This window comes from Trichoderma citrinoviride (assembly GCF_003025115.1).
Source record: "Trichoderma citrinoviride strain TUCIM 6016 unplaced genomic scaffold BBK36scaffold_8, whole genome shotgun sequence".
In the NCBI taxonomy this organism is placed as follows: Eukaryota; Fungi; Ascomycota; class Sordariomycetes; order Hypocreales; family Hypocreaceae; genus Trichoderma; species Trichoderma citrinoviride.
The window spans coordinates 44,388-57,120 of NW_020194716.1; the positions used below are offsets into that span (position 1 = coordinate 44,388).

Below are 12,733 nucleotides of genomic sequence, written 5' to 3' on the forward strand. Positions count from 1 at the left end.
TCCCTGACTCACAGTACGCTTGATGGTCAAAGTATTTCCTCCTCTTGTCTAGTAGCAATTGTAGGTGATGTCAAACTTCCTGTGCGGACATGCTATAACACAAGAGAGGCTTACGATGCTGGTCTAGTGTGCGAAGAAGAGCATACTTTTTCTTGGTTCTACAGCTCATAACGTATACTCTTGAGAGCTCTTGCAAGCAAAAACTGGTCGGCAAGCCGTGATGACGCTCTCAGGGCTGCTGGAAGATGTGCAGTCGCTTCCCGTGCTGGCATGGATGTCGCCAGCTCTGACAGCCGTAGCTGTCGTACTTGTCGCTTTCTTGTCAGGGTACAAAAACTCACCCAAAGGGTTCAACGTCCCCACGCTTGGCGAAGACTCTACGGACCCCAACGCACTCAAGATGCGATATGTCCACGAGGCCGACGTTATCCTTCGAGAAGGATACGAAAAGGTAGTCTTCCCTCCGATGATCCAAGTTCTCAGGCGTATTGACCACGAAACTACATAACCCACAGTTCAAAAACACCATTTTCCAAGTCCTCACGCCAGATGGTCCAAGGCTCTTTCTCCCCAGGAAATTTGCCAATGAGTTAAAACCATTCAAGCGGCACGAAGCAAGCGGGATGAAAGCTCTAGCCGATGTATGCTGAATTCCCTCCGATAGACCTAGGTTTCGTTTTGCTCACAGGCCTCATCTAACTGTAGCGCCACCTTGGCCACTATACGACAATCGACCATGAAAGCGATGTGATGCTTGGTGCTATCAAGATTGATTTGAACAGGAATCTAGGGCTCTTCGTTGGAGATGTTGACCGTGAAGTGAAGGTCTGCTTCGAGCAACATTTTCCTCCCTGTGAAGGTACATCCTCCCTGCTCCTTGACCATGAACCTCCAGCATCTCACCTTCGCCACAGATTGGACTCCAGTTGACCTTCACGAAACGCTGCTTCGCATTGTTGCTCAAGCTTCCGCGCGGATATTTGTTGGTTATCCCATGTGTCGTAATGAAGAGTGGCTTGAATGTAGCACCAAATTTGCACTCGATGTCATGACTGGCGGCGAAAAACTGAAGTTGTGGCATCCGTGGCTCCGTCCATTTGCACAATATTGGATACCCGAGATGAGGCAGATACGGGGCGATCACCAGCGTGCGCTTGATCTGCTGATGCCGGAGCTCAAGAAAAGAGCTGCAGAAGCTACGGCAATAGACGCCGTACCACGACAGGACATGATTGAATGGATGCAGCAACGGGCTCGAAAAATTGGCGACAAGTCCTTCAATTACAAGGAGCTGGCCAATCTCCAGATGCTGACAGCAACTGCGGCCATTCATACCACGAGGCTGGCCATTATACATGCTCTTTACGACATTGCAGCTCACCCAGAGTATATCGAGCCGCTGAGACAAGAAATTCAAGAAGTAACCAACAACGGTTCTCTCCAAAAGCAGCATTTGACCCAGATGAAGAAGCTCGACAGCTTCATGAAGGAATCGCAAAGACACAGCCCACCGTCAGTCGGTAAGTATTCCCAAACCTATCTCATGGCCAAATGGTTCGCCGAAGCTGACGGAAATTGAAGCTACTTACCAACGAAAAGTCATGATCCCCGTCAAGCTCTCTAACGGGTTCCAAATCCCCGCTGGTACTGTGGTACAGTGCAACACGAACATCCTGGACGAGACACCGTCAGCGTGGGGCGACGCGCATGCGTTCGACGGCTTCAGATTCTATCGGCTACGGGAGAATCCCGAAGATGCCAACAAGTTCCAATTTGCGAGTCCGTCCTATGACAGCATGCAATTTGGTTTTGGTAATGACGCGTGTCCTGGCCGATTCTTTGCCAGCAATCAGATCAAGATCGTCCTGTCACATATCCTGTCGAGCTATGACATCAAATTTGATGACTCGGTCAAAGGACGGCCCAAGAACTTTATGTTTGAAGTCAACGTCTTGGCTGACCCTACGGTTAAGGTGCTTTTTAAGAAGCTAAGATGAGGAAGCCTCATGGGTTGATGTGCGCCGTAATAGACCAAACCGCTAAATCGTTTTCGGCTTTGAATGAAAACAGTGATAAATCCTCTTTCAGTGTATGCACTTCTGGCGGATCGCACGCGTAAATGCGGATCATGGCTGGCCTCTATTTCTCTGATTGAAGAGAGCCTGTAGTCTCCTTGCTCTGCAGTACAATCGATATTGAAGGCTTGCCCCCCTGTTCTCTTGACTAGACTAGCAAACAAGTGAGTTGCGGCGGTGTCTCGGTGCGTACTGTAAGATCCTTCTCATCTAGATAGCTTTGGGTAGCGCTGGCAGTAACAAAAATTCTTCCACGACATGAGAACAACGGACAGCATCATGCTTCATCTGTTGAAATCCCTCATCTTTGGTCATTAGATATAACCTGGATCTTCGAATTCCCTTGAAGAAGTTCTTTCCCAACAACGGCGTTATTCGCGTCAATTTGCAGCGTGCCTCTCTCGTTGCCGTCACTATCCACCAGCTGTGCCTTAGCTCCTGCAGTGGTATGGTAGAGGCGAACTTCAACATCCTCGAGATAATTATAAACCGTCCGTCTTTCACCTTCTTTTCCCAAAACCAAGACTGTGTTTTCGCGGACATAGAGTGGCAATGTGTCGAAGTTGTGTGTTTCTTTCATCCAGCCAGGTCCAGCTTTCACTTCCCCAGTATAAAAGTTGGTCCAGAGGCCCTTAGGTAAATAGAACTCTACCTCTCCTGATTCCTCAAAGACTGGAGCTACCAGTAGTCTGGATCCAAGCATAAATTGGCGGTCGAGATACCAGGATGTTTGATCTTCGGGAAACTCTGCAAGATGATTGTTAGCTGTCTAGCCATTCACAATACGGTTTCCGTTCATCTAATCGGTCAATTCATACCCAAGCACATGGCACGAACGCTGAGTGGCAGGCCTCCAGCAGTGGCTTCCGCGGCTTGTGCGTATAAGTAAGGCATTAGACGAGCCTTAAGCGCGGTCCACCTTGCCAATGTTTTTGTGCAGCTCTGGTCTCCCTGATCGTCATTGTCAATAGTCCAAGGAACACGGTAGCTGTTGCTCCCATGAAGACGACTGTGAGAAGTTAGAAGCCCAAAAGCAACCCATCGCTTGTATATCCACGGCGAAGGGTAGCCTTCAAAACCACCAATATCTACACTCCAGAAAGAGAATCCGCATAGGCCAAGGGACAGCCCTCCCCTAAGTGATTCTGCCATTGCCTCTGCAGTGGATTCGCAGTCTCCTCCCCATTGTAAGGGAAAACGCTGACAGCCTGCCGTTGAAGCTCTGGCAAACACAACAGCTTCACTCTTGCCGTAGCGCTTCTGCAGAGCCTCGTAAACGGCCTTGTTATAGATGAAGGAGTAGTAGTTGTGCATTCTAGCCGGGTCCACATTTGTGTCAAACCACGCAACGTCGTCGACGGGGATCCTCTCTCCAAAGTCCGTTTTGATGGCGGAGACGCCTGTGTCGAATAGAGTCTCCATGCAGCTGACGAACCACTTGGTGGCTTCGGGGTTGGTAAAGTCGACGAGGCCCATTCCTGCTTGCCAAAGATCTGTCTGCCAAATGTCTCCGTTCTTCCGCTTCAACAAGTATCCTTTCTTTGCTGCCATCTTGAACACGGGCGATGCCTGGCCAAGATATGGATTGGTCCAGACGCAGACCTTCTTAACCAGACCGCTGGACGTCAGGCGGGTTATCATGCCTTTGGGATCAGGAAAGGAGTCCCCATCGAAGATAAAGTCGCACCAGTGGAAGGCTTTCAACCAGAAGCAATCGTAGTGAAAGACTTCGACCGGGATGTCGCGGGCTGCCATGCCGTCGAGGAATGAGCTTACAGTTTTCTCATCGTAGCTTGTCGTGAACGACGTGGAAAGCCACAGGCCGAAGCTCCAACTGGGTACCCTCCCCGCCCTGCCAGTCAATGTGGTATATTTGTGAAGGACCTCTTTTGGTGATGGCCCATAGATCAAGTACCATTTGAGTCGTTGGCCCTTTACGCTTGTTTGTACACGACATAGCCGCTCGCTTCCCACCTCGAGTTCAATCTCGTCTGGAGTGTCGATGAAGACGCCATAACCCCGGCTACTCAACCAGAACGGTACATTCTTGTACGCCTGTTCAGAGGACGTACCGCCGTCGTTATTCCACAGTATCACGCTCTGGCCAACCTTGTTGAAGGCGCCAAACCGTTCTCCAAGTCCGTGTACCGTCTCGCCCACGCTTAGCGTCGTCTGCGTGAAAATATAATGATCGAAATTTCTCATATCGTCAAGCTGCACAGGGCTGCTGGGTGCCGGACCGTAGGCGAACCCTACACTGCGATTCAGCAATGAGGTGAGTTGCTTGGATCCATCTGTCGCGTGAAAACGAATGTCGAACGTGTGCTGGTCTGGATGGATTGTGGCGCTCACAGAACCCGATGCGATGGTTGTCCCTTTTTCAGAGGCAGAAATGCTGGCGTCACCTTGAGGCTTCCCCTCAGGAAATAGCTCAAAGTGAGGCCCTCTGTTCACAGCTCCGGACCAGTGAGTGACCTCAACAGAGAGCACGCCATCAAAGACGGCCTCAATGTCCTGCTAATGTCAGCACCCTAGTCTACCCAATCGGCGCAGTACTCACAATGGTCACTGTGGGCAGATTTAGGGTATCTCCACGACTGCGGACGTGCTTTGTAGGGCATAGCAAAGACAGAGCACGTCCGCTTGGCTGCTTTGTGATGCTATACACGTCTTCTGCATATTCTAGCCTCTTACCCTCTATGGGTAGCCACATCCCACTGCGAAACTTCATAATGTCGTTTTTGTCGTTAAACGCGAGCTTGTCCTTTCTTGTGTGAGACACATAGGAAATGAGCTACCGGCACATAGAGTTCATTTATTACCGTCACGGGTCGTCTCATAGAGGAACAAAGATGCTTCTATTGTGGGGGCAGCTTCCATGGTCAGCGACATTTCTCATCTGGTGTACTTTGTACGACGCAGATCAAGCTGAATGTGCTGCATTTAGGCTAAAAGAGAATTTCCGTTGAAGCGCTCTAATGAAAGTCGAGAGCATTGATGGGGCCATTGCCGATGGGAAGCAAACGCGCCAAACCACATTGGCTACGTCGAGTCTATGGATTCCGCCAGCCGTACTCCTCTGAACAATCAGGATTATGACATGTAAAAGTCTTTCTACTTAAAATGCAATCACTAGGCGTACGTACGAGTATGCAATAGCTTTAAGACTCATATGGTGACTGTCGCCAGACGAGCGGAGTTGTTAAGATAGCGCGGAAGTCTTGGAGAAATCAGGCCTTATGACCAACCGAAATTGAATGGGGGACTCTCAACGTAAAAACAGTATCAAGTCATATCATATATGTGAGCTCTAACGCCGAAAACTGTTCCTCTTGTGTATGTCGCTCGAAGTTACTGCAAACTTAGAGGTAATGAATCTAATCGGCTCATCAATGGATCATGAGGCCATTAAGGCAAAGAGCGAGCCAGTCCAGCCCCCCTCAGTACCAGCGTATCCGCCCGGTGAAGAGGTCACCTATACACCCCATGACTCTCGGCGCTTTGCTCTGCCGGTTTGGCTTCTGAGGGCCGAGATGAGATTGAAAGATAATCTTCCATAAGTCTCCTATCACCACAGTGGTCAGCCTTTACTAGAAGAAAAGCCTGCACAGATTGAAATACATGTACTCGCAGTACATTGCACTCCGTAGGCCTGCCGCATATCACCACGCCGAAGGGCCGGGAGAGGGATGCGGGGTAGGACTGCATACTAAACATACCTGAGTGCACGATAATTAGAGTGGAAACTTACTCTAGACTTAGAGAAAGAGGAGCAATGCACTTTCGTAGAGCTACTCGTGTCTCGATTGTCCCCACCATCGGGCAAAGAAGGCCCCGAATGAGCATTAGTCGAAGCCTTGTCGGGGGAGCAACGCACCGAGAGCGTAAGCGAAGTGTAGCCTGCAATCTCGATGAGGCGGTCAAAAGAACTCTTGTGTCGACCATCCCATAAAAGTTCGTTCGGTGATCCCTAACAGCAACCCACGCAATACAGGCAGTAATAATTGCGCCTGGACTGTGTCTGTCTTACAATTATAGCTAATTGAAGAATTCTTCTGTTATTAAAGACAACAGCTAAATTATCCAAAGGCCCATGGACTTGCTTAGAGCTTCTCAAGTGCTTGCTACTATTTGCCTCGAGTCATCCACGAAAGAGTCGTCAGACCATGGGGAATCGCCTATGTCACTTCAAGAATTGCCAATCCAGCCGCGGAAGATGATCCTCCGCAAACCCAATTCGCTCTAAACCTTAATGTCAGCCAAGCTAGTACGCGTACTAGCTGGTAGGTAGCTTGGCCTCGGGTAAAAGAGGGGCAAATCGTGGGGTTCGGGGACCGGATTGAAGATCAGATAAATCCGGGGATGAAGTACGCTTGAGCAAGTGTGATGAGGAAAGAGCTAGAAAGCGCTGTTCGGACTCGCATAGGAGCCAGCCGCAGTTACGAGGCAAAATGATGGCGTAAAACTGCAAGAATAGCCTAATATCTACATATCGATTAACCAAAGGCTTGGATAAATATGCTAGCAGCGCCCAGTGTTGGAGCGACACCAACGTTGGTCGATCTTTTGCAGACTAGGCTATTTGACTTCATGATCCTGCTTTCTTTGGCGCTCCAATAGCAGTAGACCGTAGGAGTGTTACGAGCAAGCCGTGCCAGCTGACCTGTAATTAGTCTTGCCTTTGCGGCCTTCTGGCGCGTATAAGGACTTAAACCCCTTCTTCAAACCCCATCATGATCTACGGGTTCCAGTTTTCCAAGACCTCTTCTCATTTGCCCCTGAGATAAGGTCAGTGTATTTGCAGCTTCTACTACAATACTGCCATGGCGGAGGCAAGTATTACTAAGGTGGCGGCAGCGCACCTCGAGCATACCCTGGGTGAAGGTGCCATCATCGAGGCCAAGAATGCGTCCGACGAAGAGCATTCCCAGACTCTTTTCCAGGCCTTAAAGAGCAATCGCAAGGCTGTTTTTTGGTCTATGCTAATCTCCATGAGCATCGTCATGGAGGGCTACGACACGATATTGATGGGTAATTTCTTCGGCTACCCTGAGTTTGCGAAAAAGTATGGCACGGACCATGGCGGCACTGTCGGATATCAGGTTTCAGCGCCCTGGCAGTCGGGCTTGAACATGGGTAGCACCGTGGGAGCTATATTCGGTAAGTTGATTGGTATCGTATACTGTTTTGTTTGTGTGGTCCAACCTTTGCTAATGCGAACGGTAAACCGCAGGTGGAATTTTGAACGGCTATCTCGTATCTCAGTTCGGTTACCGACTCGTCTTGGTGGGAGCGTTGTTCTTCATGAACGCTTTCATCTTCGTTGTATTTTTTGCCAACTCTGCTGCCGTGCTGCTAGTTGGTCAGCTACTTTGCGGCCTATCTTGGGGTATCTTCGCAGTTGCGAGCCCCTCCTACGCCTCGGAAGTCTGCCCAACAAACCTACGGGGATATCTCACGACCTATGTCAACCTATGCTGGGCCATTGGCCAGTTCATCGCCGCAGGTGTACTCGAGGGCCTGATTCACCGTCGTGACCAATGGGCATACAGGATTCCTTTCGCGATCCAATGGATATGGCCAGTCCCTCTGATGATTTTGTGCTTTTTGGCGCCCGAATCGCCTTGGTTTCTTGTGCGCAAGGACCGCGTAGAGGACGCCAAACGAAGTCTGCGAAGGCTGGGAGGGAACAAGACTGAAGACCAAATCAGTGGCCAGCTTGCCATGATGGTGCATACTGTCAACATTGAGCAAGCCCAAGCTAAGGCAAGCAGGTCCTACGTGGAATGCTTCAAGGGCACCGACCTCCGGCGCACAGAAATCTGTTGTGTGGCCTTTCTTGGGCAAATTCTATCAGGCAGCTCCTTTTCCTATAGTCCGTCGTATTTCCTAGTTGTTAATGGGATGAGTCCTGATCACGCATATCAGCTCAACCTCGGGGGCACAGCTATTGCTTTTCTTGGAACTGTATTTTCCTGGTTCTTGATCACGCATTTTGGCCGTCGAACACTCTACGTCGTGGGCCAAGGTGTCTTATGCACCACTCTTCTTGTTATTGGCATCATCAACGCTGCAACCTCTGCCAAGGATGCCATATGGGCAGAAGCTGCTTTATGCATCTTTTGGCTTCTGGTCTATGCTCTTACAGTCGGCCCGATCGCGTACTCAATTGTTTCCGAGACATCGTCTATCCGGCTTAGGCCGCTCACCGTATCGCTTGCGCGGAGTGCTTACCAGATTTTAAACGTTATTTCTCAGGTCAGTACATGGTGTGTCTCGATGCCTGCCCGAACGATGGAACTAATTCCCCACAGGTTCTTGAGCCCTACTTTATGAACCCAACAGCTTGGAATGCTTCCGGGAAGACGGGATTCTTCTGGTATGTCATGACCAGCACAGGCCTTGCGCGCGAACGTGCTAACAGTGAAGATAGGGGTGGCACTGCTCTGATGATGTTCGTTTGGGCCTACTTCCGCCTTCCTGAAACGAAGGGGAGAACGTATGAAGAGCTGGACATTCTATTTGCAAGAAAGGTTTCTGCCCGAAAATTCTCATCTGTACATGTCGACGCATATGAGACAGAGGTTGCCACAGAGGCGCCAGAAAAGAAATGAGAAACGCAATTACCGTCTTTCAGACTCCTTCTGTCATGTATACATAAAGTATCTTGATAATTTTCTTGGCGAAAATCAGTAGCTGAAGCCGATGAAATTCCAGCTGACCATGCCGATGTACCTTCCTTCAACGACCATGTCCCGAATCAACGTACCATTCTAATGCAAGGTCGGATATACCTGCTTGAACGGCTCCGTCTCGGAAACATTGGACCACCACTCCTTTATTCTAGATCCAATCTTGAATTCAGGGACGGATTTTTGGATCAGTTCCTCTAGAGGGCCAAAGTCGTGAATCGCCCTCACTGGCGTCTGCGCCCCCATCATAGCATGAGCGAGCCACGGCACCATGTTGTAGTCCGCCTCGCTGACTTGCGATCCAGCCGCATACGGCAGGGCGATCAAGCCGTCGAGCTTATCGAGACCCTCCGCCACAGTGCGATACATCTGATCTGACAGTTTATAGAGCTGCTCGTGATCCGGACTAATCTTAGCCCGATATAATGAAGTAATTGAGAGATTCTCGGCGGTCTTTGCAGCATAGAACGGATGATCGGGCTGGGCGGCGAGCTCCTTGTCAAGGCGCGTCTGACGTCCTTCTAGAAATGCGTTCCAAGCACTGGATTTCTTTGCCGCCATTTCAGCGGAATCTCGTGCCTGAAATAGGATGAGATTCGTGGTCATTGACGGCGAATGCATAAGCTCAAGTATTTCCTTTGAGCGGGTTTCGTCCTGGGGCACAAGAGTCTTTGTGCCGCGAGAGTCAATCCACCTGAGGATATCGACGCTTTCGATCAGAGGTTTGGCGAGAGAGGGGGCAGTCAAAGACGGGACTGTGCCGTTGGGGTTAATGGCGAGATATTCCGGCGCGAAGTTATCTCCCGTAGCTAGGAGATGATGATACATTAGCGCTGGCTATTTATATGGCTGTTCACTTGGCGGCCGTGAGGCTTACAAAGGCGAATCTCGCGAACATCGTAATCCAATTGCTCTTTGAGTCCTTTTTTAGCGAGCGCAAGGAGCATGACCCCGACCCATTGCGATTCGGAAGACGAATAAATAGTAAACTAAATTTTGGATCAGTGAGAGATCAGCTCGAATCCGCCATGCAGACTTTACCTTTTCAGCCATGTTGGGTAGCCGTTCAAGTGGAAGATTCTTAAGTAAGACGAAAAGACAACAGAGAAAATTCCGTGATGAGGCTGTCTATTGCAATCCTGCTTTGCTGTTGACTGGCTTCCAAGATCATACAGAGTTTATACATCTAGGTATATATAGTATCTATCCGTCTAAAATGCTCGATCTACAATGTGGAATCAGCTGGCGGACGAATTTGCAGCATTTGGAATCGGTGTCAGTGTTTAATCAGTGCCTTAGCTCGCGGATGGTTCCCAGCGAGTACGAGTTTGAACACTTTAGAAAGCCGCCGCTGTGCATACGGCGGGTGGCTTCTTGTCGCGGTCACTGGCAAGGATCAGAGTTCAACTCGGCTTCAATCGCGCAACAAAGGAAGGGGTAAGTTCAGAGATGTGACAGTGAGAGTACGCGCCTTTGGAATCTTGATGTCTTTCACGTAATGGTAATGCACTCGTGCGAAATGATCCGAAAATCTTTACGTGTTGATAGCATCCCTAATTGTAATAAGCTTAGATATTACCTACCTACCTTAGGTTAGGTAAGCTATCATATGGCCGCCGCGGTCGGGCAATCGCGCCCACAGTAATTGTTGCTATTGAACTGATGATCAGGACCGGGTAATAGAAAGTACAAAACGTATTTCGGAATAAATGACTTTGGTGATACGAAGTGGCAAACTTTCCAACTCCCCAAGCTACCGAGTTTCGAGGCGCACAACTTCGCGGTTGATGACCCGGCCGATGAGTGCCTTGGGAAATCAAGGCCACGGCGTGACGAAAAATGAGCCGAAGAACCAGAATTGTGATAGAACAGCAATTTATTTCAATCACGGTAAAGGGAAAAGGTACTACGGATGAAAATTATGTAATAGGCTCTTTACTAACCTGGGAAATCATATCAAGTCCCTCTTGGGTTGCGCCCAGTCTATCGAGGTGGTGCTTTTCGGTGACAGGCTTAATCTTCATCAGCATCACAAACATGGTAAAAGGCGCTATTTGCTTACAAGAAGCCAGGTTTTATAACAAAAGAAAGGGAGAGACGTGACCTGACGGACATTGAGCGAAGCTTCGCCTATCCTACGTTGACCGTGTACTCGTGCAAACAAGGCTTCTCTTGCAAATGTACAAGAAGGGACCTGAAGCGATACTAGATGCAAGACGACGCCATGACACGGTAAGATGGTGTTTCTCTGCAGACTAGGATCGCAGGAGCAGCAGCGCCATACCAGCTAAGCCGGGCGTTAGGCATTTACCACAGCCATTTAAGCGTTACATAAGGTAAGCGCTAGGTCTTCTAGAATGCGGAGCTGCTTGCAAACATTGCATATTTGTCGGACCAAGATGGTGGGATGCTCGAGGTCTAAAGCGGACAAGACATATGAGACTTTAAATAAGATTAATAACTCTTCATCTACACTATCCGCCCTCTGGCATTTGCAAACTCCACCAAACAACGTCGTCCATAAGTACCTAGAAGCTGGATTGTGTACGTACCCCGGCCTCGTTACGGCACACATTACAATTGTCCATGTCGGGTCTTCGCGGCCACGGTTCACTCTACCCAGGTTCTTCACGCACAAAATTCTATGCCGTTGACTTGGGTCCTTATGCGCGACCTTTGCCAAGGTGGTTTCCAAGGAAAGGGAGTATATATTCCACCATCTGCTCCAGATTGCTGATCAAAGTGAAGTGACCCGCATCTAGAAGGTGAATCTCAGCATTGGGCAGGTCTCTCTTGAATGCTTCAGCCCCAGGAGGAATAAAGCTAAAGAGGAATATGTATCAGTCAATCTGGAAGGAAAAAGGAGCAGTCTCGTGGCATGGTCTCTCTTACATGGTATCTTTCTCTCCCCAGACAGCGAGCAATGGCACCTGAGACTTGCGAAAGTATTCTTGGAACTCGGGATATTGCTTGACGTTGTTTCGGTAGTCATAGAAGAGGTCTAGTTGATAATCATCGTTGCCAGGTCTGTTTGCCATGAGTGTCCAGTCGAGCCACCAAGACTCAGGCTCGAGAGCAGCAGGATTCTCAGTCCCTCCCGTATATTGGCCCATGGTCGTGTTGAAAGAAAGAACTCCATCTAGGGCGTCGCGATCACTAGATAATACATTCTGTGTCAGGGGCCATTGCCTCAGAGTATGTAAATCTGCTAGTGCCGGGAGACAGAGAATAGCGTCTTACGTTTTGCTTCCAGATTCCCAGTATACTTTCACTGGATCCCAGAATGGTCCAAGTCCCTCAACTGCACTGCTAGTCAGCTGGTTGACTATAGACGGTGGCTAGGCGCCATACCATAAGCATTGCCATTCTGTGAGATGATTGCGGTTATGGCATGAGGGTTTCGCACAGCAAGCTTCAGACCAACTGGAGCACCATAGTCGAATATATAAAGTGCGTACTTGGAGATTTGGAGTATTTCCAAGAACTTCTCGGTCACACGAGCGATATTGTCAAATGTATGGGGATATAATTCTGGAACTGTTGTAAAGCCGAAGCCGGGGTAGTCCAGCGCAATTACGTGGTAGGTGACCGCGAGAATCGGAATCAGATGGCGAAACATGAAGGAGGAAGTAGGAAATCCATGAAGGAGCAGGATAGTAGGAGCATCAACACGGCCAGCCTCACGGTAGAAGACGTCGTAGTCTCCAACCTCCAGATGGTGGATGGCTGGTATAATTACGCCTGTGATATTTGCCATTTTGAGTTCTTAGACCAGAATCCAAGTAGGTGATATGCACTGATAAAAAGCCCTTGTCCATATCCAAATGGACCTATCGTGAGGGATAAGTCTGGGGTACTTATACTTCCGAGCCAGAGCGTAGACGTGCTTGAAGGATCAATATCGCGATGTGTGGAAAACACCGGCAGTTGGTTTTGCGCCGCTGTAGATGCTGACGTGCATCCCGC

At 49.3% G+C, this 12,733-nt stretch overlaps 5 protein-coding genes across 5 annotated transcripts; 2 read left to right on the top strand and 3 right to left on the bottom strand.

Annotated features, from left to right (window-relative positions):
* Positions 1-220: 220 nt before the first annotated feature.
* Positions 221-1,997, top strand: BBK36DRAFT_1169219 (cytochrome P450; the record flags this gene model as incomplete). The annotated part of the gene is made up of 5 exons (XM_024895281.1): positions 221-424; positions 516-641; positions 706-859; positions 915-1,520; positions 1,582-1,997. 5 exons carry the CDS (start codon positions 221-223, stop codon positions 1,995-1,997), a joined length of 1,506 nt encoding a protein of 501 aa, XP_024748825.1.
* Positions 1,998-2,376: 379 nt separating this feature from the next.
* On the bottom strand, positions 2,377-4,806 carry BBK36DRAFT_54812 (glycoside hydrolase family 31 protein; the record flags this gene model as incomplete). Its single annotated transcript, XM_024898238.1, has 3 exons — positions 2,377-2,822; positions 2,894-4,589; positions 4,636-4,806. The coding sequence occupies 3 exons, from the start codon at positions 4,804-4,806 to the stop codon at positions 2,377-2,379; spliced, it is 2,313 nt and encodes a 770-aa protein (XP_024748826.1).
* Positions 4,807-6,898: 2,092 nt separating this feature from the next.
* BBK36DRAFT_1120523 (general substrate transporter) lies at positions 6,899-8,689 on the top strand (the record flags this gene model as incomplete). The annotated part of the gene is made up of 4 exons (XM_024890707.1): positions 6,899-7,235; positions 7,309-8,333; positions 8,390-8,454; positions 8,509-8,689. 4 exons carry the CDS (start codon positions 6,899-6,901, stop codon positions 8,687-8,689), a joined length of 1,608 nt encoding a protein of 535 aa, XP_024748827.1.
* A 159-nt stretch (positions 8,690-8,848) lies between these two features.
* BBK36DRAFT_1141467 (hypothetical protein) lies at positions 8,849-9,820 on the bottom strand (the record flags this gene model as incomplete). Its single annotated transcript, XM_024893446.1, has 3 exons — positions 8,849-9,576; positions 9,645-9,756; positions 9,809-9,820. 3 exons carry the CDS (start codon positions 9,818-9,820, stop codon positions 8,849-8,851), a joined length of 852 nt encoding a protein of 283 aa, XP_024748828.1.
* Positions 9,821-11,430: 1,610 nt separating this feature from the next.
* Positions 11,431-12,524, bottom strand: BBK36DRAFT_1201887 (alpha/beta-hydrolase; the record flags this gene model as incomplete). Its single annotated transcript, XM_024897189.1, has 4 exons — positions 11,431-11,590; positions 11,660-11,923; positions 12,008-12,068; positions 12,119-12,524. The coding sequence occupies 4 exons, from the start codon at positions 12,522-12,524 to the stop codon at positions 11,431-11,433; spliced, it is 891 nt and encodes a 296-aa protein (XP_024748829.1).
* Between the last annotated feature and the right edge of the window lie 209 nt (positions 12,525-12,733).